Below are 24,889 nucleotides of genomic sequence, written 5' to 3'. Positions count from 1 at the left end.
TTGAGGAGATGGAAAAGAAGTTCCGGGAGGATATGGGAGTTCTGTAGGGAGAAGGGTTCTGTGATGAGGAGGGTTCTGTGATGAGGGGGGTTCTGTGATGAGGGTTCCCTAGGAACCAGGGAGTTCCTTGGCGACTTGGGGATTTCGTGAGGAGTTGGGGCTTCTTTGAGGCGAGTGAAGGTCTGAGTTCCTAAGGTTCGCAGAGGCGAAGGGGCGCCTCGAGGGGAGGAGAGCTACAGAACTTTATTTGCTCCCTTTCACGCCAACTCAGCTTTTGCCTCCTGACACCTTTACCCTGTGACTTAGTCTCCACAGTTGGTTAGTAAAGGGTCTTGTTCCCGTCCTGGGGGTCCCCCACATTAGTAACGGAGTCCCAGATCTGTTTTTCATATTTCATAAATTCCAGCGGCAATTACGCAATGTAAGACCGAACAAGTCACTAAGATGCAGTTTAAAAAAAAAAATCGGGCTGGGATTGTAATAACTCAGAAATTCTGATAGAAAGTCCCATGTCTTTAAGAATGTGTATGGAAAATTCTCTGCCCTTGCCCTCAGTCTGGGTAAGGGGTCAAAACTGTACCAACGTTGGGAGGCAGCATTATATTTGGCAGTGGGATAAGCCTGGGCAATGAATCAGACCACCCCCAAATCTACCATTCATTCACTGTGAGGTCTTAAGCAGAGTTTTAAACCTAAGATTCCTTTTCTTCGTCTGTAGGATGCTGATAATAATACTTGCTTCCTACGTTTGTTTGAGGTCTAAAGCAGGTGATAAGTGCATGATAGAGTGCCTGAAGCACAGTTGGCATTCAGTAAATGGTGGTTAGTGTGATAATAAGAACAACGTGGGCCAAGGGATTACTGAGTAATGCAAGACAAGATTGAATCAAGTGTAGGGTGGTTGACTGCTACACAGGCAGTGTTCAAGTTTGAATCCTCAGACCTCTTTTCACTTCTCTTTCTTCTATTTTTTTCCCCTTCATGAGTTCATCTGTTTTCTATTTCCACAATAATAACTTCTATATATTTAGCCCTGTGCCCAGGATCCCACTTACGCTCTGGTCCCAGATTTCATAGGTCTGTAGACCATTTTATTCTCATACCTTGATGTTACACCATATTTAACATGACTGTGTCTGGGATTTACCAATTTTCCCTCCCAAAACTGCTCTTGCCTTAATTTTCTAATCCCTGTCAGTGCCACTATCCCAAACTAAATCTCTTTCATCATCTTCTTCTATAATAAGATCTATCAACTATAGATGGATCTTTTCTATCTCTTTATCTCATCAAAGATTGCTTACTGCTTACTGAACACAAATCCTGTTTGATTTGATGTAGACTGTTATCCCCATTATGCAGAGAAGAAAACTGAAGTGTAGAGAGATTAACTAACTTGCATGAGGCCATAAAGCTGCATAGCAGTGGATCTGGGATTTGATCTAAGGTAGTCTTGACTACAGAACCTATACTCCTGATGGCTATAGTCTTCCTCTTCCCTGACCCCACAGTCTGCCTTTCACCAAATTCTGTTAAATACTCTTCAAAATATCTCTGCTTACCTTTTCTTCCATTCCCACAGTACCTTTTAACTCAAAGAAGCAGCCTCCTAATTGGTTCTCCCGTCCCCTGGTCTCACCCACCAATCTCTCTGGTAGAATTATCTAAAATAAACACTATTAGATTGAGATTCTGGAAACATTGCTTTCATATGTCACTTCAAAAACTTTCAGTAGTTCCCTATTTCCTCCAATTTCAAATAAAAATTTGAAATTGCCGTTTACTCAAGGTCTGGATAACTAGCTACACCTTACCTCTCTATTCTTATTTCCCGCTATTCCTTACCACACCCCTTATTCTAGACCAGTCATTCTCACTGATATACTGATTACAGAAAGGTTTATTTCCCATCTCCTTGCCTTTGCCCATTTCCTTCTGCTCTTCTCTATCTAGTCAAACCCACCAGTTCCACACAACATTCCCTGATCATCTAGTCCATGCTCATCTTTTCCTCTTCTGAACTTTCATATTTAGAATGCATGCTAATGGTGGGGTGCCTGGGTGGCTCAGTCAGTTAAGCATCTGACTCTTGATTTCAGTTCAGGTCGTGATCTCACAGTTCGTGAGTTCAAACTCCGCGATGTATTGTCAGCACAGAGCCTACTTGGGATTCTCTGTCTCCCCCTCTCTCTCTGTCACCCCAAATAAATAAATAAACTTAAAAAAAAAAGAATGCATGCCAATGAAGCATCCAGATTTCAATACTTCCACCAAATAAAAACAAACCCCTCCCAAAACAAAACTAAGTGATCATAAAACTCAAGTTTTCTTTTTATTTTTTTAAAGTTTATTTATTAATTTTAAGGCGGGGGAAGAGAGAGAGTGCGTGTGGGTGAGCGAGTGCAAGGGGGGAGGGGCACAGAGAGAGAGAATCTCAAGCAGGCTCCACACTATCAGCACAGGGCTTGAACCCACAAACCGTGAGATCATGACTTGAGCCAAAATCAAAAGTCGAACGCTTAACTGACTGAGCCACCCAAGTGTCCCAAAACTCAGTTTTCCTCATCCTTATTGATATACATAAATGGGGTTCATAAATAGTTTTATATAACCTGTGCCTACTATTATCACTTAAAAATATTTTTGAGTATATACATGTATTCAATGTAGTTGTAACAACAGATGTGATTGTGTATACTGGTTTCTAGCTGTGTGTTTCCTTGGGAGAGTTCCTATGTTTTCTGAGCTTTGTTTTTCTCATCTATAAAATTAGGGTAGTTAATATATACTTAATAGGGCTGTATAAACATTCAGTGAAGCCTTTTGTCTCATTTTGCTGCATTGGAGAGAGAAGATAGATCACCAGTAGCTCTACTGGGCCATTTGAGGAAGTTTGGCCAGGGTTTTTATTCTTGCCATGTCTGCTCAAATCGCCACAGTCTGATCAGGGAAACACAGCCTCAGTATGTGCCGCCAGTGTTTCCATCAGTATGCAGAGGATACAGGCTGTATTAAATTGGATTGAGTAAACTACCGTGAGTGGGTCATCCAAGATACCTACCTTAACCACAGATATCCAGGACACCTACCTTAATGCTCACTCATTGTACACAAAATAAAAATACTTCAATTATGAGTGTTTTAATATGAAAAAAAAATTCAGTGAGGGGCACCAAGTGAGTCTTGATCTGAGGGTTGTGAGTTCAAGCTCCACATTGGATACAGAGATTTCTTAAAAATAAAATCTTAAAAACACACACACATATACACACACACACACAAATAGATTCAATAAGATTGGTCCAGTGCCTGGTACAGGAATGGCCATTTGCTAAAATGCCAGTTCCCATTTGCCCTCTGTTTAGTGGCCATTTAGTATTCTGTTGTATTACTACTAGTATTACTAGTTTTCATCAGCTTTTTTTTTTTTTTTAATTATTAGGCTCTTGGGTTGTTTCCAGTTTCACTGTTATAAATAGTGTTACTACAAACATCTCTTTAGCAATCACTTTTTTTTTTCCTTTGGAATTTTTTCTTGTAGTGTGCTTCCCAAAATTAAGTTAGCAGATGTTTAAAGGTACAAAAAATTTTATGGCTCTCGTCAGTCATTTTCCTGTTATCCAGTAAGATTGTGGCAATTTCTTATAATGCTATTATCATATAAGAGTATCTCTTTTACAGAGCCATCTGACATTGGATTTATCTTTTTTAAAAATTATTTGGATTTCTTAAATTGTTTGCAAGTTGTACACCATATGATTTAGCTTTCAACTATATTGTTTTGCATGGTCAACAGTATTTCATGTGTTAGTCTTATCTTTCCACCTAGATTGTGTAAACTGAATCACATAACCTTGAGCAAATCACTTTACCTCTATGAATTTGGTTTGTTATTGGTGAAATGGGGATAATAATCTCTAAATTTCCTTTCACTGTTATGTTTCTAAGTGTGCCTCTTCCTTCTAGCTCCTGACCCTGTACTGACAATATCCTAAGTGCTCTGACATTACATGTTTTACCTGTTGAATACATTTTCTATGGAGTAGCAGGCAAATATTTTAAGATTATTAATCTGCTCATGTCTCTCTCCTTAAAATCTTACAATGGCTTTCCATTCTTTAGGATAATATCAAATTCCTTATCATGCCCAGAAGGATCGCATGATCTGCCCAGTTTATGAATTAATTTCTGCTACTCTTTCTCTTACTCTCAGTGCTTCAGCCCCAGGGAGTTCCTCTTAACATATACCCTTGGTTCCTTTCTATCTCATGGCCCTGTTTCCTGGTAGGGAAGTGGAGAAAAACTCCTGTTCTCATTTAGATTTTAGCAAAAATGTCTTCCTCTGGGCAGTTCACATCTTGACTTAGTAACTATATAACCTAGGGTAAGTTATTTAACTTCTCTGAGCCTTGATTTTCATTTTTTTTTTCTTTTCAAATTTTTACTTAAATTCTAGTTAGTTAACATACAGTGCAATATTGGTTTCAGGAGTAGAATTCAGTGATTCATTAGTTACATACAAAATCCAATGCTTATCATAACAAGTGCCCTCCTTCATACCCAGCACCCATTATATATTATGTATATATACCACGTCTTTTTTATCCATCATCAGTCAATGGACATTTGGTAAGCCTTGATTTTTCAAATCAATAAAATGAGAATGAAAACAAGGCCTACCTCTTATGGTTGTGGTAGAGACTAAATAAGATAATACATATAAAGAGCTTAAAGCAACATCTGACTCATAGCAAGTAACACTTGGTCAAGATGTAATAGGAGGAGATGCTCATTAAATAATTGCTGAAAGTGAATGAATGAACAAATTAGGAGAAAGATATTATGGAAGGCTCTGTGGGTAAAGGATTTCTTCCTTTCACTACTTAATTTGTTAAATTACTGATTGTGCTAGGCATTGTGTGGCTATGATTTGAATAGATGGTAAAAAACGGAGTGGCAGTTTTGAGAGAAGGAAGAAATTTGAGTCAAGATTCAGCTCATGGAAATAGAAGGTAGGTTAGGAAAGTAGTAGGTGATAAAAATTAGACAGGTAAAGGAAGGACCTCCGTTGTGGGTCCTAGAGTATAGGGCAGAGAAGTTGTGACTTGTTCGTGTCATAGACTGGTAAGCCATCTGAGGATAAATATGTCTGAGAAATTTGGTGACGTCTTGGTTTCCCTTTCTGCTGCAGAGTTTTGGGGAGACATTGCCAAGGAATTTTACTGGAAGACCTCATGTCCTGGCCCATTCCTCCAGTACAATTTTGATGTGACTAAAGGAAAAATCTTCATCGAGTGGATGAAAGGAGCAACTACCAACATCTGCTACAACGTACTGGATCGAATTGTCCATGAGAAAAAACTTGGCGATAAAGTTGCTTTTTACTGGTAAAAACATCTATCTTGAAGCCTGTGACAGATAAAAAGTCACCACTCAAATTTTATAGTGTTTCATAGTTCGCAAAGTACTTTAAAATCTATTAATTCATTTGATCCTTGCAACAACCTAGGAGAGTAAGTAAAGTATTGCTAATTTAATCTCAGATGAGGAAAAATACCTCAAGTAAGTTAAGTGACTTCACTGAAATCACATAACTAGTATGTGACAGAATTGACATTCAGAGCCAGGTGTCCTGACTTCTAGTCTGGCATTCTTGGCTTGTAGTTGGAGAGGAAAGAGAGGGGAGGGTAAATGGAAGTGAATAGGACTGAGTAGCAATCTTTCTCATTTTGCTTTGGGAGGAAAGTATGGATATTGGGATTTTCACTACCATTGTTGTTATCATCTTTGGGTGAACTATAATACCTGTTGGTTTGCAGTCCTTCCCGGAGTTTCCCAGGTATAATCTGAAACCGCCCCCCTCTCCCCCCCATAAGCAGAGGGCAAGGAGAGACTGAAGAAAGAGGCAGCCATTCCAGGTTGGTAGGTGGCAGTTTTAATAAACAAAGAGAACTTACATACAAAGCTTGTCTTGGACAGCAGCAAGACAAACGGAACACTGTACTCACCCTCCAAATCTTAAAAGTGTGTAGAGGTCCTAAGTAGGCTTAGTAACATGCAGGTGTTTTCAGTACTACATCATCACATCTCAAGGCTATGTCCTTGAGCAGGAAAGGCAAGTGGAACCCACATTCCAAGGACATGGGAAGGGGTAAGAAGCCTCCCACTGCTGGAAGGGTCAATCAGGTAAATTGGAGGTCACATCTTTTTGATGACATTCCCCAAAAGTATCAGACACTATGCTCAAGTGCTTAACAAATATTATCTCATTTGATGCTGACAACCAAGAATGCACTGTTTTCCTCATTTTACATATGTGAAAACTGAAATTCTGAGATGTTAAGTGACTTATTTGAAGTCATACAGCTAGTAAGAAGTAGGACTGAGATTCAAACCCAGTTAGGACAGTTATAGAGTTTATACTCATAACCATGACACCATGCTATCCTTCTAACTCTTAACATTAGCTTTTTAGCAGCTTTGCGATATAGGTGAAGAAGTGAAGCACAGAGGGTTATATAGTGAATAAAATCATAGGGCTTATAAGTAAGTGGTAGAGCCAGGACTCAAACTCAAGTCTGTTTGACTCCTTGCTGGTAACACTAGGTGATGTTGCCTTCCTAGTGGGAACTTTTTAAGACCCCTTCCTTCTAGCAACATAGCTTATAGGTGGTATTACTACACTGAACCCAAATAGGACCTTGAAGTTCCAATAATTGGGGTGTTGATTCTGCCACCACCATGAGCATTTTGAGAATTGATCTATTCTTTTTAAGTGAGCCAATAGGAGTAGTTTGGATGTTTCATGGAAGAGTTAATTGGTATTCAGTCAAAATTTGCCCAGTTTGTGATGTATTAATAAGAGCCCTAATGCCCTAAAATGAGCCCAACTCTGCCATTCACTTGCTATATGACCACAGACAAGGCATTTAACTCTGTGAGAGTCCCTTTCCTCTTCCATAAAATGAGGATCATAATTCTACCCCGTCTTTCTCATCTCAAGTGAGATGATGTTGTGAAAGCATTTATTTACTTATTGGAAAAAAACTGTACAAATGTGAGTGGTCTATTCACATTGCTATTGCTCAATTTAGGGTTACTTTGCCACTGAAACTCAATCTTTTATTGAGACTTCCTTTAGCTTCTGCCCTTGGACTTTATGGCTTGAGCTCCATTTGACACTTGGGTTCACTTCCTGGGTTCCTTAGGGATCAGAAAATCTTTAAAGATCTGTAAAGGAGAGGCTTGTGTCTGATGTTGTTCACTGTTTGAAATAATTCAAGTGCATGACGAAAGACTGAGAAAACTTAGGCCAGAGTTGTTCAATCACTGGAGACTGCTCCAGAATCCTGAAGCCCTTCTTTCTAGTTCCCCTGCCATCCAGACCTGAACAGGCTCTAGAGAGTCTCTTTTCCTACTTGTAAAATGAGAGGAGTTGACTAGATCAGTGTTTTCCAAAGAATGCTCCAGAAACCACTCATTACTAGAGATAGTAGCAGGGGCTTAATTCATGAAACAAATGAATCTGAGAAACACTACATAATAAATTACCTTTCTGGGATTCCCAATGTGTATTAACATAGTAAAGCCTCCAAGAACTATAGTAAAGACACCTGATTAATTTTTTTGCACGGGATTACCCAAATTTATTTGAGCCCCACTTTCTGCAGCATGCTATTAACATTACAAGAAGCAGTATTTCATGGAACACCAATTTGAGAAGCATTGGATTATATAATTTCTAAATTTGCTTCTAGTGCAAAATTCTATAATTCCATAACAAGATATCTTCATCCCATTTTTTTTTTAATTTTTTTTTTAACGTTTATTTTTGAGACAGAGAGAGACAAAGCATGAACGGGGGAGGGTCAGAGAGAGGGAGACACAGAATCTGAAACAGGCTCCAGGCTCTGAGCTGTCAGCACAGAGCCCGACGCGGGGCTCGAACTCATGGACCGCAAGATCATGACCTGAGCCGAAGTCGGCCGCTTAACCGACTGAGCCACCCAGGCGCCTCTCTTCATCCCATTTTTACATTGGTCACTCAATCAACAAGAATTTTTAAAGATGTTGGATAGTCGTGTGTTAGGTATTATGGATATAGGGATAGAGGAGTGGGAGACAAGTACCATGTGGGCCATTATTATTCAATTATTTTATGTTAACAATAAAGTAAAACCAAGCTACAAATAAGTCACATTTGTTATAAAAAAGTAAAGTGCAAATATGCCAGATGTGGTTACTTCTCTTAAAACCTCCTTATTTATTTATTTATTTATTTATTTATTTATTTATTTATTTGAGAGTACAAGTAGGGGAGAAGGATAGAGGGAGAGAGAGAATTTCAAGCAGGCTCCATAAGTGGAGCTCAATCTCACGATCTGGGATCTTGACCTCAGCCAAAGTCAAGAGTCAGATGCTCAGGGGAGCCTGGGTGGCTCAGTCATTTAAGCATCCAACTCTCAATTTTGGCTCAGGTCATGAGCTCACAGTTGGTGGGATTGAGCCCCGGTTTGGGCTGTGCACTGGCAGCATGGAGCCTGCTTGGGATTCTCTCTCCGCCCTCTCTCTGTGCCCCTCCCTTGCCTGTGCACGCGCACTCTCTCAAAAAAAAAAAAAAAAAAAGTCAGGTGCTCAATCAACTGAGCCACCCAGGTGCTCTACCTCCATAGTTTTAAGTAGTATGCTTATACAACATACTTTAGGAATTGTGACTTCCTATTATGATAGATGAGAATTTTGTTCTTGTATATTCCTCCAACTTCATTCTCTCGTCTATCTAGCTCTGTTTTTTAGTTAATTTAAACACAATGTTTACATAAGAGTAATATATTATGATTGCATTTCCTTTTTTTTCTTTTGAAGTTTATTTGTTTATTTTGAGAGAGAGAGAGAAAGCAGAAGTGGAGGAGGGGCAGAAAGAGGTTGGAGAGAGAGAGAGAGAGAGAGAGAGAGAGAGAGAATCCCAAGCAGGCTCTGTGCTACCAGCCCAGAGCTGAATGCAGAGCTCGATCTCAGGAAACATGAGGTCATGACTTGAGCTGAAACCAAGAGTTTAATGTTTATCCAACTGAGCCATACAGGTGCCTCTGCATTTCCTTTTATATACAGATTTTTGTTTTCTCTGAAGTTAAAAATTGCCTGCCATTTTTCTTGCATTATTTGTCTTTATCTTGTACTCAGTATTTTTCAAACTCTCTATCATATCATTTATTCTATGAAGTCCTCTTTTTTCCCCCAAAGTGTTTTGTTTTGGAGTCCACCTTCTTCCTGCTCTAATTTTTATTCATGCTGTGTGTGTGTGTGTGTGTGTGTGTGTGTGAGAGAGAGAGAGAGAGAGAGAAAGAAAGAAAGAAAGAAAGAAAGAAAGAAAGAAAGAAAGAAAAAGAAAGAAAACGTGCTTGGGGGGAGGGGAGGGGCAGAGGGAAAGGGAGAGAGAGTTGTTTTTTTTTTTTTTTAGAGAGAGTGTGTGCATGCATGCACGCACATGAGCAGGGCAGGGGCAGAGGGAGAGGAATAGAGAGCATCTTAAGCAGACTCTGTGCCCAGTGCAGAGCCTGACATGGGGTTTGATTTCACAACTGTTGAGATTATGACCTAAGCTGAAATCAAGAGTCCTATGCTTAACTGAGTGAACCACCCAGGCCCCCCAATAATGCTTTTTAAAATGACATCTTTTCCACGGTTTTCTCTAATTGATATACTTCTTATGGAGTCACAGTATGACTTTCTTTTCAACCTAAACAATGTCATTTATATAGCTCTAGTGGCATTAACAAACCACGTTTATAGCTCATTCCTTGTTTTAGGGCATGTTCTGAAATAATGCACAGAGGAAATAGTGCTCATAGAACCAAAGTAGAACCATATTAAGGAAGAATTTGGCCTTTTACTTTTGGATTGACACATTGTAAATTTTCATGGAATAATAGTATTTTTAGAATTTGAAGTGGCCAATTATTTATTTTTTAAGTTTATTTTTTTATTTTGAGAGAGAGAGAGAGAGAGGGCATGGGCACGCAGAGGAGGGGCAGAGAGAGAGAGGGAGAGAGAGAATCCCAAGCAGGCTTTGCACTGTCAGTGCAGAGACAACATGGGACTTGAACTCATGACTGTGAGATCATGACCTGAGCCTAAATCAAGAGTCAGGTGCTTAACCAACTGAACCACCCAGGTGCTCCTGAAATGATCATTTAGATTCATCTAGGCCAACTTTCTTTACAGATTAGTAGATTAAAGATCAGTGAGGCTACAGCTGACACAGAGCTTGGAGACAGAGCTGAGACTAATCTCTAGGTATCCTTACTCCTAGTCAGTTACTCTTTTTACCATATGATCCTGCTTCATTATTCTAGTTGTCTAACACCAGATTGTGACAGTTGAAAAGAGAAATTTGTCATATTAGTTAAAGTTAATTTGTCAAATTAACTTTAAGGTTAATTTGCTTACAAATATAAGATAAAATGTGGTATCACATTTCAAATACCCAGATCTTGGTCTTATGGAATTGACATTCTATTTGGAAAACCAAATAGACCTATATAAAGCAGCTGGAAAGCAATTATGGGCCAACTGCAAAGAGCCACTTACACAAATAGTTCACAGAAGGGAGAAGGCATGTAGGGAGGCAGTATGAAAAAATTAGGAGAATGGGCTTTGGTATCAGACTAACCTAACTTGAGTCCTGTTTCTGCTGCAAAAATAGCTATATGATTTTATACAAATTATTTAATATCTTTGAGCCTCAACTGTAAAATGGATAAAAGTAGTTTCCATCTCATGTAGTTACTGACTGAATAGTGTAACAAAGTGATGTAACCAATTCCTGGCACATTGAAAGCGCTCAAAAGACATTAGCTATAATTACTATTGGGACAGTGAGAAGGTCAAATTTGTCTGGAGTAAAGGGTTTATACAGGGAACAATTTATTCATTCAATAAATATTTATTGTGCACTTGCTGTGTACCAGGAACTATTCTGAACAATATCCATGCCTTCATGGAAGTTATATTTCAGCTTGAGGAGACAGACAGTAAACAAACAGGCCAATGAATATATGGCAGGTAGTGATAAATGCTATAGAAAAATACAGAGTGGCATAAACAAAAAGGGAATGACAACAAAGAATGGGCGTTGATAAGGGAAGAACTGTCTGATAAAAGTGACATTTGAGCAGACATTTAAGGAAATGGAGTGTGCCACGCAGATAATTGTATTGGGAAGGAGAAATATTCCAAGTACATGGAAGAACAAGTACAAAAGCCCTGAGGTAGGAGTGTGCTGCTGCTTGGTTTAAGACTAGCTGAGAAGTTGGTGTAGCTGAAGCAGTGTGAACTAGAGAGTTTTCAGAATGAGGTCAGCAAGACACTACATCATGTAGAACCTTGAAAGTCAATATAAGCTTTTGGGTTTTATTTATAGTGAAGTAGGGAACCACTGGACAATCCTGAGCACAAAAGTGACAGCAATTTGATGTATATTTAGAATCTTTCTGTCTTTTGTGTTGAGAATAGACAGAAGGCAAGAGTAGAATCAGGGAGACCAATTAGGAGGCTATTATAGAAATCAGATGAGCAGTGTTGGTGATTTAGAACATAATAGTATCTTGAAAGTGGCTAGAAGTAGTCCAAATCTGGATCTATTTTGAGTGAAGAGGCCCATGGAATTTGCTGACTTAGATTGGATGTGGGGAGTGAGACAAAGAGGAGTCAAGGTTGTCGTCAACAGTGGATGGGGTCCGGGAATGGGAGACCTTGACTATTTTTTGGAGACCTATGAAAGGATTATATGCAAGGGAATGATGTGGTCACACCTGGGTTTAAAAAAATTAATCTGGATACATATGGAAATGGGAGCGTGAAGCCAGATTGCTGGGAGTTTGTTATTCAGAGTAGAGGTGCCTGGACTGGGATCCTGCTGGTGGGAATGGAATGGAAAGATGAAATTTTAAAGTAATTTGGAGGGAAAAAAAAGCAACATAGGTAACTGCATGTGTAGATGGTGGAGAAACAGAAAGTTGAGAGAGAAGAGTCAATGGTTTCTTTAGTCTATATAACATTTTACTTTTCTCAAAGGTGCACACTCATCTGATCCAAGGGCTAATCTTGCCTTCCACACAAAACTGGTTTCAATCTCTCTTGCAATTTCTTCCTCCTAGTGTGGTAGGAGGAGATGTTAGTGGGGATTTATGTGTACATATGTGAGAAGGTGATCAGTGACAAAGTTATTGGAATAGACATTCAGGGAGAGAGAGCAAAGGATATTAGGGGTAGTGCAAAGGTAGAGAGGCTGGCAAGTTGAAGAGACACTGGGGACAGAAGATTTGGAGGATTAATTAAAGGGTTTATGGGGAAAGGGAGGAAACAGTAGTTGATGGCTGTTATTCTGGCAATTTATACTAACTGCTCAATCTGTAGGCTATTCCAGGAGAGGACCCCAGTCTCCAAACCCAAGTGATTTGGTATAGTCCATTCCTTCCACTATTTGCTTTGGGTTGCCTCTGGCTTTCGTTATCTCTGTGCCATCTTGGTGCTTATCTTCCGCAGAATCATTGCTGTCTCTCCATAGGCTCTGGCTATTATTAATCCTTCCTTAGAAACCAGAACTTTTGAGAGGCAGGTGACTTTAGGAGTGACCTTTGGACAGAAACTCTGCTCTCAGAATCCCTCTGTGCTCCCAAGTATGAATTCCAGAGTGTGATATTTAGAATTCTCCAGGGCGCCTGAGTGGCTCGGTCAGTTGAACATCTGACTTTGGCTCAGGTCGTGGTCTTGCAGTTCGTGGGTTTGAGCCCTGTGTCAGGCTCTGTGCTGGCAGCTTGGTGCCTGGAGCCTGCTTCGGATTCTGTGTCTTCCTCTCTCTCTGCCTCTCCCCTGCTCACACACTCTCTCTCTGTCTCTCAAAAATGAATAAACGTTAAAAAAAAAACACCCCAGAATTCTCCAGATACCTGTGGGGCATTTGTATGTGTATTTGAGAAGGTAGGAAGGTGAGACAAGCCCATGTTCTGACAGGGAGAAGATTGTGAAGGTGATATGGAAAGCCAGAGCCCTAGAGTGTTCTGTCCTAGCATTCATATCCAAGGACTCTGTTAATTATCTAGGTCCATGTCCTGGAGTTCCTTTCAGTGATATGGGAAGGGAGGGACTTTTTTGTCTTCCGTCTATGTCTTCACTGGTTTCACAATAGTGTATTTACTGATTAAAATACATGTGGTAAGGAAAAACACTCATTTGAGAAAGAAGATGGTCTCAGACCATCTCTTCCCTTTGTGGGAGTGGTGGAGGCTTAGTGGTCATAGATACTCTGCAAAGTCCTTCTTGCTCTTCTAGTTCAGGATTCTAGATTGTGTCTCAAGAGGAAGTGGGTTTTTAGAAGTTTTGATGCAACCTATAGTGATTCAGTAGGTGGGCTGGGCTTCTGTTGCCATGGTGAAATAAAGGAGGATTTTAGAAGGTTTGGAGTTAAGGGGCTGAGGTTGAGAGTCTGCTCCCTTTGCCTGGGGCAGTCCTGGTCCTGGTAGTGTATACTTTATGCTAATGGAGGTATGTGGGGAAATAACTGTTGCTGGAAACAGTCTTTCTCCATTTGAATCTGGTGGGCAAATTGTAGAAGAAGGCTGGAGGATTTCATGTTTAAGGTGGATCTCTAATCTGTTTCACTTCTTCCTGAGTTTTATGACCCTTGACACCTTAAAGAATTCTTCCCTAAAGTACTGAAAATGAGACAGGTAGGCTGTGTTGTCCAATTCACTAGTCACTTTTTAGAAGTAGGTGGGATGTTAATAGTAAATGTGTAATAATATGTGTTATAGATTAATATATTATTATATATGTTAACATATGTAATAATAAGTATATAATAAATGGAGACTGTCTTGAAGCCAGATTCAGTATCCTGAGCTCCATGTCAATTTCATGAATTTGTGTCTGGGCTGACTTCTTATACCAGTGTATTTAGTGAATAATGAGGAGAATGGTTTTAAAATTTTTTTTTTCAACGTTTATTTATTTTTGGGACAGAGAGAGACAGAGCATGAACGGGGGAGGGGCAGAGAGAGAGGGAGACACAGAATCGGAAGCAAGCTCCAGGCTCTGAGCCATCAGCCCAGAGCCTGACGCGGGGCTCGAACTCACGGACCGCGAGATCGTGACCTGGCTGAAGTCGGACGCTTAACCGACTGCGCCACCCAGGCGCCCCGAGAATGGTTTTAGATAATGCCCTTTTCTGAGCTTTCTTTTTCCCACCTGTAAACTGTAGAGAATGAACAGGGTACTTGTTAAAGTTAACTTCTGGCACTGACCTTTAGAATTGCTGAAATAAATGTAGGGGACTGCAGTGACAGGACAGCTGGGAGAGGTTGGAAGGGTTCCTGTCCCTTGAAGGTAGCAGGTGGTCAGGTGGGAGCATGGGTTCTTGCTTTAGGGCAGTTTTACATTTACAACAGTAAGTACAGAAGGCATGGAGCTGAGGATGGGCCTTTCTCCTTTTCCTGGATTTGGTATGAAAGACATTGGGCAATAGTAATGATTCCCAGTGTCTGGTACCTTGAACCTCTATCTGAGAATTTGAGACTCTCAGTTATAATCCTTTGAGGTCATTTAGTCTACTTCCTATACAAAGCAGGAATTGTAGCTCCAATATCTCCATCCCCAACAATCCCCATGTGATCAGTCTGATTATGGAACACTACCAAGAGCACACAGTTCACTTACTATCTGTCCCATTGTTGGACAGCTCTGCTACAAAGTTCTTAGATATAGTCCCTCCCTGTAAGTTTCTTTCACTCTATCTTTTTCCTTTGCTTTAGTTCTATTTTCTGAGGCTACATAGAATAATCCTATTCTTTTTTTCCATAGAACATCTCTTCTGATATAGGAGGGCAGTTATTTTTTTTAAGTTTATTTATTCATTTTGAGGGAGACAGAGCAAGTGGGGCAGGGGTAGAGAGAGAGGGAGACAGAGAGTCCCAAGCAGGCTCCGTACTGCCTGTGCAGAGCCCAATGTGGGGCTTGAATCCTTGAAACCTTGAGATCATGACCTGAGCTGAACCAAGAGTCAGACGCTCAACCGACTGAGCCACACAGGTGTCTGGAGGACAGTTATTATATCCCTTTGCAGGCTGAATGTGGAATTATAGAAATTTAGATATAGAAGATGCCTTGAAGATCATCTAGTTCAGTAATTTTCAATTTTTTAAAGTCATTAGAATCTTTTTGCTCAAATAAAATATTATATGTATAGTGATTAACAAAAGTAGGCTATAGTGGCCCCTGGGTGACTCAGTTAAGCATCTGACTCTTGATTTTGGGTCATGATCTCATGGTTCGTGGGATTGAGCCCCGTGCTGGGCTCTGTGCTAACAGCATGGAGCTTGCTTGCTTCTCTCCCTGCCCCTCCCTTGCACGGTCTCTCTCCCCCAACCCTCAAAAATAAATAAATAAATAAACTTTTTTTTTGTTTTAAAGAGTAGGCTGAGGGACGCCTGGGTGGCTCAGTCAGTTAAGCGTCCGACTTTGGCTCAGGTCATGATCTCATGGTCTGTGGGTTTGAGCCCTGTGTTGGGCTGTGTGCTGACAGCTCAGATCCTGGAACCTGCTTCGATTCTGTGTCTCCCTCTCTGCCCCTCTCTGCCCCTCTGCTACTTGCACTGTGTCTCTCTCTGTCTCTCAAAAATAAACATTTAAAAAAATTTTTAAAAAAAGTAGGCTATAGACTCTGCTTAGATTTCAGTCCCTACTTAATACTTATTAGCTAGGGTAGTTGCCTCACTTCTTTAAACCTCTGTTTTCCTGTCTGTAAAATGTGAATAATAACAATTCCTATGACATAGATTGTTGTGAAGAATAATTGGAATAATCTGTGTAAAGGGTTTAGTGCTTGGCAAACAGTGTGTTAGCTGTTTTTATCATTATTACCCAAAGCCCCATACCCAAAACAGGCAAGAGCAGAGCTGATCTGGTTGAAACATAGACAGGAGGACCAGAGCTGCATTCTTTTGGCTTCACTTTGTCACTGAGGTCCTTGTGAGGTATGTGTGTAGAACATCTAGGGATTTGCAAAGCTCAGTTTGAAAATCCCTGATCTAGTCCAGTGTCCTTTTTTAAAAAAATGTTTATTTATTTTTGAGAAAGACAACATGAGCAGGGGAGGGGCAGAAAGCGAAGGAGAGAGAGAATCATAAGTAGGCTTGAGTGCAGAGCCTGACAAGGGGCTTGAACCCATGAACCATGAGATCTTGACCTGACCTGAAATCAAGAATCAGATGCTTAACTGACTGAGCCACCCAGGCGCCCCTAGTCTGGTGTTCTTATTTTATGGATGAGGTAATACTGAGTCCATGCTTCCAGTTTCCTTACATGATGTAGTTTCCTGAACAACTTCTTTATCATCCGTGTCAGTCTCCTCTAGTCTACTCTAGTTTGTCAGTATCTCTAATGAAGTATTCTAGCTATGGTCTCCATCAGGCAGGGAACTATTACCATTCTTTGTTCTAACTTTACATATTTAAGATTACATTAACCCCATCGACAGCTAACTCTACCTGAATTACTGTCAGTGCCTGCCACCCAACTTATAATCTCCTATAATACCTAAGACTTTTCTATTTATTCTTTTTTTTTTTTTCAACGTTTTTTATTTATTTTTGGGACAGAGAGAGACAGAGCATGAACGGGGGAGGGGCAGAGAGAGAGGGAGACACAGAATCGGAAACAGGCTCCAGGCTCCGAGCCATCAGCCCAGAGCCTGACACGGGGCTCGAACTCACAGACCGCGAGATCGTGACCTGGCTGAAGTCGGACGCTTAACCGACTGCACCACCCAGGCGCCCCTCTATTTATTCTAATAATAAACTGTGTCTCCTCTGTACTGTACTTGTATGTTTGTTCCCTTGTTTTTTTGAACCTGGATATGGTTTACAACAATGCTTAATAGATGAGGAACTTGAGGCTCAGAGAGTGGAAGTGACTTGGCCAGTCACGTAGCAGTTGTAACTTGTTCTGGACAGAACACTTACATTCTCTTATTGTAGACATTATGCTTGTTTGTACAGCCTTTGCGTCTTTGACAATTTGCCACTTGTCTAACCAGTAGTTTATTTCAGAGGTTTAGAGCTAGCTTTAGAAATGTTAACCATAGGGGTGCCTGGCTCGCTCAGTCAGTGGAGCAGGCAACTCTTGATCTTGGGGTCATGAGTTCAAGCTCCATGTTGTGTGTGGAGCCTACTTAAGGTTGAGGCTCCGACTTTGGCTCCGGTCATGATCTCATCATTTGTGAGTTCGAGCCCCACATCAGGCTCTGTACTGACAGCTCAGAGCCTGGAGTCTGCTTCGGATTCTGTGTCTCCCTCTCTCTCTCTGCCTGCCTCCCCCCGCCCCCACTTGCATTCTCTCTCTCTCTCTCTCTCTCTCTCTGTCTCTCTTGCTCTCTCTCAAACATAAAAAAAACATTTTAAAAAAAGTATCGTTGACTACAATTTATAACATATAAAGCTAAATACATTAGAGGGCAGGGGCGCCTGGGTGGCTCAGTCGATTAAGCATCCAACTTCAGCTTAGACCATGATCTCACCATTTGTAAGTTTAAGCCCTGCATCAGGCTCTGAGCCTGGAGGCTGCTTCAGATTCTGTATCTCCCTCTTTCCTCCCCTTGCCCGCTCATGCTCTCTCTCTCTCTCATAAATAAACATTAAAAACATTTTTAAAAATACATTAAAGGGCAAACCTCAAAGAAATAACATCCTTTCCTTAGCTGAGATGTGTTCATTTATCCGCTCATTAAACAGTTTTTTACTGAATATCTACTATATGTAGTCTGCATACTACCTTGAGAATAGTGGATGAGGGGCATGGTACAATAGCAAAGGGATAGTAATAGCACTGACAGTAGTTCAGGCAAAATATGAAAATGTAAATAAAGGTAGAGGTCGTGAAAAGTGGTCAGATTTTGGAATGTTTTGAAGGCAGAGCCAATAGGATTTGCTGATGAACTTGATGTGGGGTAGAAGAGAATGGAGTCAAGAATATGTCAAAGGTTTTTTGTCTGAGCAACTGGAAAAATGGAATTTTCATTAGTTGAGTTGGAGAAGAAAGAAAACTGGGAGGAGAAGCTTTGAGGAGAATCAGGAATTTATGTTTCATACACAGAGATGTAAAATTGCAGCTTTGACAATTTCTAAGGAACCAGTGAAGAATTTTAATTAGACGTATGACATATCAGTTACATTTTGAAAAGATCAATCTTTTGGTTATATATACTAAAAAAAAAAAAAAAAAAAAAAAAAAAAAGCCTAGCCTGAGGATCTGCAGGCAGAGGTCCTAACCATTACTTTGTGACCTTTGGCAAGTTATGACATCCTTCTGAGCCTCAGTTTCCTGACCTTACAAATGGGATAGCAAATCTTGTCCTACCTATCTCAAAAAATTGCTATGAGGATTAGTTGAGATGAAAGATGAGAAAACATACTGAAAATATTTATTACTTTGCAGTGATGCTAATATTCATACATATCACACATGTCCAAGGGCATTGTTAGGCAGAGAGATTCAAGACTGGCAGCCACATATGACTTTTCTATCCTTTTCAAAATGTCATTCTTTCCTCTCATGAACACTTAGCCTCTTTTCTCAAACTTGGCTCAAAATGTACTATTTCTAGGAAATGTTTGATGATTGACCACACTTTTGTTTTGTTTTGCATTCCTTTGGTGTTTTCCTACTCTTGAATTTTTCATGCTTTTCTTGATCTCTGTCCTCCTAAGATTGGCCTTAAGTAATGGGTGGTTTGGATCTCTCCAATTAAAGATTTTAAGCTTATGAAAATAAGGACTGACCTCTCATTCTCTTCCTTTTATGATGTGGCAAGCAGTAGGCACTGATTGTCAGGTGACCACTCTGTCAAAGATCACTTTCATTCCTCCGTGGCTTGGGATTTAGTAGGTAAAAAGTTTTGAGGTGGTGGAGGGGCTTTTAATCTAGGGACCTTTCTTGCTTTTCTTTATCTACAGAATAAAACTTAAACTAAGCATTTGGGATTCTTTGTATGGTATCTCCCTCATCTGTATTATCAGTCTTTAATTTAAAAATTTGAAACATACCTAAATTTATAGAAAAGTTACAAGTACAGATCTTTCTCAGTCACTGGGGCCTGTGCCTAGGTACAGATGGGCAAGTAGAGCCAACACAACAGTGGCCAGGAGGTGGTTTTGTCACAAAACCTATGTGACTCCACAGAGATCCTTCAGGAAATTCCGTCAACTAAGAGCTGAAGCTGATTAGCAATATGGGCTCTGGAACAAATGTGAGGTCTAGAGGGTTAACTTGACTGGCCAAAATCCATAAGGCTGCCCGGGAGCTGCTCATGCACATGTCTGTTTGAAGGTAATACCTTGCTGCAGTGACTCATCTGTATCCAGGTGCACCTGGAGAGCAAAATAAAGCTTCAATCCAGAATAGTCTTTACTTGACTTTCAGGACCTTGACATTCTAATCTTTTCTGTCTTATAGCCAACAAAATATACCTAAAGGTCTAAACTAAGTTGGTTGCTATTTAATTTTATATCAAATGATTGAGATTTTTAAAAATTCCACAAATATTTCAGCAGGGACCTCCTAAAGAGTTTGCAATTAAAGATTTTATGAATTAGGAATATTTTTGAAACTGCAAATACCAGCTTATATTATTATCACTCAATTGAGAATAAAGATAATTTAACTGCATGAGAATAGGCAGAACATACAATACAAAGTATCCTTTATATCAGATAAATTTAGCTTTATGAAAAAACACCACTGGTAGATGAAAATGTTATTTAGGATTGGTATTTGTAAACTGGCCTGTGCTTTTCCACTTCTATACCTAAGCTAATTAATGTTGTTCTCCTCTTCCTGAATTGGTCTGTTCCTTATCTGAGCCAGTCTAAATCCTGCTTATTGTTTCATAACCATCCGTAATGCCATCTTCTTTGTGAAGCTTTTCCCACTTCTCACTTTTCAACCCTCTTTCTTGCTCTCAGCCGAATGAATAATAAAACCTATATCTAGAGGGGTACCTGGGTGTCTCAGTTGGTAAAGTGTCCCACTTCAGCTCAGGTCATGATCTCACTGTTTGTGGGTTTGAACCCCACATTGGGCTCTGCACTGACAGCTTAGAGCCTGGAGCTATTTTGGATTCTGTGTCTCCCTCTCTCTTTGTCCCTCCCCTGCTTGTGCTCTCTCTCTCTCTCTTTTAAATAAACATAAAAAAATAGGTTTTAAAAAAAATCTATATCTAGAAAGCACATTTAATGAAATATTTCCCTCATTTACAGTTGAAGTACCTAAGGCCCAGAGAAGTGAAATCATTTGTAAAAGGATTAATGTTGCCAGAAGTAGCAAAGCTTGACTTGAAACCAGTTATCCTGACTTCCAGTCCAGAGCAGTTGCCCTGTCTGTTCATTTCCCTGTCATTGCAGCATTCCTGCCCAGGGGCTGAGAGAGCTTCAGATGGAGCAAAAGATGGTCCTAGAAGAACAGCATGGCTGAAGTTGATCAGTTAAGGTTGAGCCAGACCCTGGAAGAACCCAGGACAAGGCTGAACAGTGTGAACTTTATTAGGCATTAGGGAGCTTTTGATAATAAAGGATCAGAGAGCACTGTCCTCATTCACTTTTTAATACTGCTATCTCATTGTAGTTTTGACTGGCATTTTTCTAATGACTAGTAATGTTTCATGTGCTATTGGCCATTTGTATATGCTGTTTCAGGAAATGTCTATTCAAGTCCTTTGCCCATTTTTGAATTGTGTTGATTGGTTTTGTGTTGATCTTTAGGAGTTATCTGTATCTTTTGGATATTAATCCCTTATGAGATACATAATTTGCCAATATTTTCTCCCATGCTGTGGGTTGCCTTTTCACTATGGGGATAGTCTTTTGATGCATAAAATTTTTAATTTTTTATAAGTCCAATGTCTATTTTTTGTTTGTTTCCTATGTTTCTGGGTATAATATCTGAGAAATTATTGCCAAATCCATTGTCATGAAATTTTTATCATATATTTTCTTCTAAGAATTTTATTATTTTAGGGGTGCTTGGGTGGCTCAGTCAGTTGAACATCTGACTTCAGCTCAGGTCATGATCTCATAGTTCAGTTGGAGGCTTTGAGCCCTACATCACGCTCTCTGCTGTCAGCATAGAGCCCACTTCCAGTCCTCGGTCCCTCTCTCTCTCTGCCCCTACCCCGTTTGTGCACTCTCTCTCTCAAAAATAAGTCATAATTAAAAAAAAAAAAAGAATTTTATTATTTTAGGTCTTACATTTAGATCCTAAATGACATGTGCCAGGCAGTACTAGGTGCTGAGACATAGCAATAGACAAGAGAAATCTGGTTCTTGTCCTCATGGAGCTTACATGCTGGGTGGGTGGAACAAGATTTTTGCCTATGAACTGAAATTTTATTTAGGAAGGAAATGTGGAGACAATGTATTTTGCCTTGTTTCAGGGAATGGGGCCATGTCTCTAGAAGCAAATGGATATACGAATGCTTCTGTGACACTTGAGCATTGTCAAGGACTATGAAGGTAGACATATGCAGGCTTCCCTGCCAGAGGTTTTGGGTCTTTCAATTAAGTTCTCAGGATATTAAAGAGATTGTGATGCGCATGATCTTGACCATGGGCTAAAGCTTAAAATGGACAAGAGTCTCCTCCTTCTCACAGTGTTGCTAGAGATTCTTAGGAGAGAGGCTTCTCTGATATTCATTTAGGTGCAGTCCAAATTGGTGTTGTTGAATAGACAGTAGCCCGAAAGTCAGAAACCTGGGACCTAGTTACAGATTTTCCTTAACCTGCTGTGTAGTCTTGGCAAGCCACTTCCTTTGGATTTCTTGGATTTTTAAAATGGGGATAATTAGGGGTGCCTGGGTGGCTCAGTTGGCTAAGCGTCTGGCTTTGGCTCAGGTCATGATCTCACGGCCCGTGAATTCAAGCCCCACGTCGGGCTGTGTGCTGACAGCTCAGAGCCTGGAGCCTGCTTGGGATTCTGTGTCTCCCTCTCTTTCTGCCCCTCCACCACTCATGCTGTGTGTGTGTCTCTCTCTCAAAAAATGAATAAACATTAAAAAAATAAATAAATAAAATGGGGATAATTATACCTGCTCAACCTATTGCTAAAGTAGCTGTGAAGATCAGGTGAAAGAATATCCTCTAAAATGGTTTTATTCTATACTTGTGTAAGGAATTAGCTGGATTCCTATTTGATCTATGCAAACACCATGTGAGTCAGGCATGACAGGTTTTATTACTTTTATTACTTTCATTTTATTTACTTCTATTTGGACTCTATCTCAGCCAAATTTGTTTTCTCCCCTGTGCCCCATCCCCTGTGTATGTAAAACCTCTTTTCTTTTCGGGCCCATTCTCCTGCCTCTGAAAGGAAGAAATGAGAATCAAGGAGTCTAAGATACATTAGAAATTATCCAGTCTAATACCAATCTTCTCCATCCTCTTGACTCCCTCATTCCCTCTAATACTTTACAGAGAAGGAAACTGAGGCTCAGAGAGACGAGAAAATTTGTGCAAATTCATACATTGAATTAGGGGTAAACAATAAATCTAGCGACTCCAAATAATTACTTGAGAATTTTATTAATAATCCAGATTCCTGGACCCTGCCAGCCTATCAATTCAGAATCTCCAAAGGATAAGACTTCTGACTTGTATTTTTATAACTACCTCAGATGATTCTGATGCAGTGGGCAGTGGCAGGATACCTTTGAAAAATAATTATTTAGATTGGTGGTCTTAAGTAGTGCCTGGCTGGCTCAGTCGGTAGAGCATATGATTTTTGATCTCAGGGTCGTGAGTTTGAGCCCCTCATTGGGCATAGAGCTTGCTTAAAAAATAATAATAAATGAATGGTCTTAAACTTTTAAAATTGTATAACTAAAAGAATTTTGAAAAATTACATAACTGTTTATACATTTTTTTAATGTTTATTTATTTTTGAGTGAGCACAAGTGGGGGAGGGGTAGAGAGAGCGGGGAAGCAGGCTCCATGCTGACTGCAGTGAGCCTAATGTAGGGCTCGAACTCACAAACCTCAAGATCGTGACCTGAGCCACAGTCGGATGCCCAACTGACTGAGTCACTCAGGCACCCCAACTGTTTACACATTTTAAAGTTCACATTTAAACATTTTATCATAAGATTAAATAATTGCAAAAAATCTAATTTCCAATGCGTTTTACATTGTATACATGTATATATTTTATATATCTTTTTTGAAATCTTGGAACTCCAAATTTAGATCATATAATTTATAGAAAATGTCCACCATACAACCTAGTTTACACAGCCAGTTCTCACTGTCAACAAATCAGCCAAATGAGATTACTTTCTATTGGAAAATGCCTAACTTTTTTTTTCTAATTAAAATAAATATGTTAAACATTCAACTTATGAATCATAATTCTAAGAGAAATAAGGCAAGTAGTTTTGCCATGAGTTTGTCACCTGCTTGAATTAAGATGTTACTCCTTTCTGGGCTCCATGGCTCAGGTGTTAGAGCACTGGTCTTGTAAGATGTTACTCCTTTCTGTTTTTATTTCTTTTTTAACTTTTAAAAATGTTATTTTTGAGAGAGAGACAGAGTGTGAGTAGGAGAGGGACAGAGAGAGAGGGAGACACAGAATCAGAAGCAGGTTCCAGGCTCTGCACTGTCAGCACAGAGCCTGATGAGAGACTCGAATTCATGAACTGTCAGATCATGACCTGAACTGAAGTCAGATGCTTAACTGACTGAGCCACCCAGATACCCCTATACTGATTTCTTAAGAAAGCTCTCTGATTTGCTGCCTTGGGCCTTTCCCTCTGAGGTTACAGATTCTCAAATTGTCCCTTTGGCACTCTGGATAAGAGAGAGAGATGGTAATTTTTTTTTTTTTTTTTTTTTTTTAAATAAAGTAGGAGAAGTGTATTTGTGAAGGAGAAAGTGGGAAAGGAGAACCAACTCAGGCAGAGCAATGTTAGGAAAGATTACATATGGAAGTTGAGAATCTGGACACTTTCTTAAAACTTTTCCCTGCTCAGGTACCACAGGAATAGAGAAAACCCTTCAAACTAATGCTTTCTACCATCCTATGTACCTAAATAACAAAGAACCATTGTAATGAATATTTTTGCATGCATCAAACTTGAGACCTGATGTACATATAAAATGGTGCCCTTGGCTGTTCTTTCCACTTTGTTTTTCTGCTATAGGCATATGTCTGTTTTAGGCAACATGCCTAATGCTGTGATAGCAAAGGATCTGAGAGGTCGGCCCTCATTCACTTGTTTTGGGTAAGGCTAGCATGGGGCACAGTATCATAGGAATGAATGTATATGATTTCCCTCCTGTATGGAGGAATTAAGCAATGGGAAAAGGGTTACTTCTGTACTGGCCCAGGTCTGCCTTGTCAACAGAAGAGGTGCAGAATCCAACTGGCACCAAAGCCACTTTGGCCAAGGGGAACAGGCACAAGGTTCCTGGATCAAGGCCTGAAAATAGCTGGCATGAGGACAGGATGCAATAATAGCCTCGATTGCAAAGCACAAGTCCCATAACCTGAACCTCAGCTCCAGGGGCTTATTGCAGTCTCTCCCATGGCAGAGTCCAGAATTGAGCCCATTGTAGGTGCTTAAGAACTCTTCTTGATATGTCTCCAAATCCCATTCCACAAGTTTCACACTCTTCTCCATGTCTACCATTTCTTCCTGCCTGTCTAGCATCTGTCTTCTTTGTTTATATCCTCTAGAATTCCCTCTTTCTTTCCATGTTTCCTCACTCTCATATGGCTGGCCGTATAGACAGAGAACTTTGTTCATTCATTCATTTTTTTTGCCCATTCATTTCACAATTATGTATTGAGT

General features: G+C 40.0%; 1 protein-coding gene and 1 pseudogene across 2 annotated transcripts in view; both read left to right on the top strand.

The window, feature by feature from the left end:
- Nucleotides 1–24,889, top strand: part of ACSS2 (acyl-CoA synthetase short chain family member 2) — a 50,847-nt gene that overhangs the window by 417 nt on the left and 25,541 nt on the right. For both annotated transcript variants that reach the window (XM_030309730.1, XM_030309731.1), the window contains exon 2: nt 5,192–5,387. In XM_030309730.1, the coding sequence (XP_030165590.1) occupies nt 5,192–5,387 (196 nt within the window). The remainder of the gene's footprint in view (nt 1–5,191; nt 5,388–24,889) is intronic.
- LOC115509799 lies at nt 9–3,101 on the top strand (annotated as a pseudogene).

Source organism: Lynx canadensis, chromosome A3 (genome assembly GCF_007474595.2).
Source record: "Lynx canadensis isolate LIC74 chromosome A3, mLynCan4.pri.v2, whole genome shotgun sequence".
Classification (NCBI taxonomy): domain Eukaryota; kingdom Metazoa; phylum Chordata; class Mammalia; order Carnivora; family Felidae; genus Lynx; species Lynx canadensis.
This window is presented reverse-complemented; position numbering and strand designations above follow the sequence as displayed.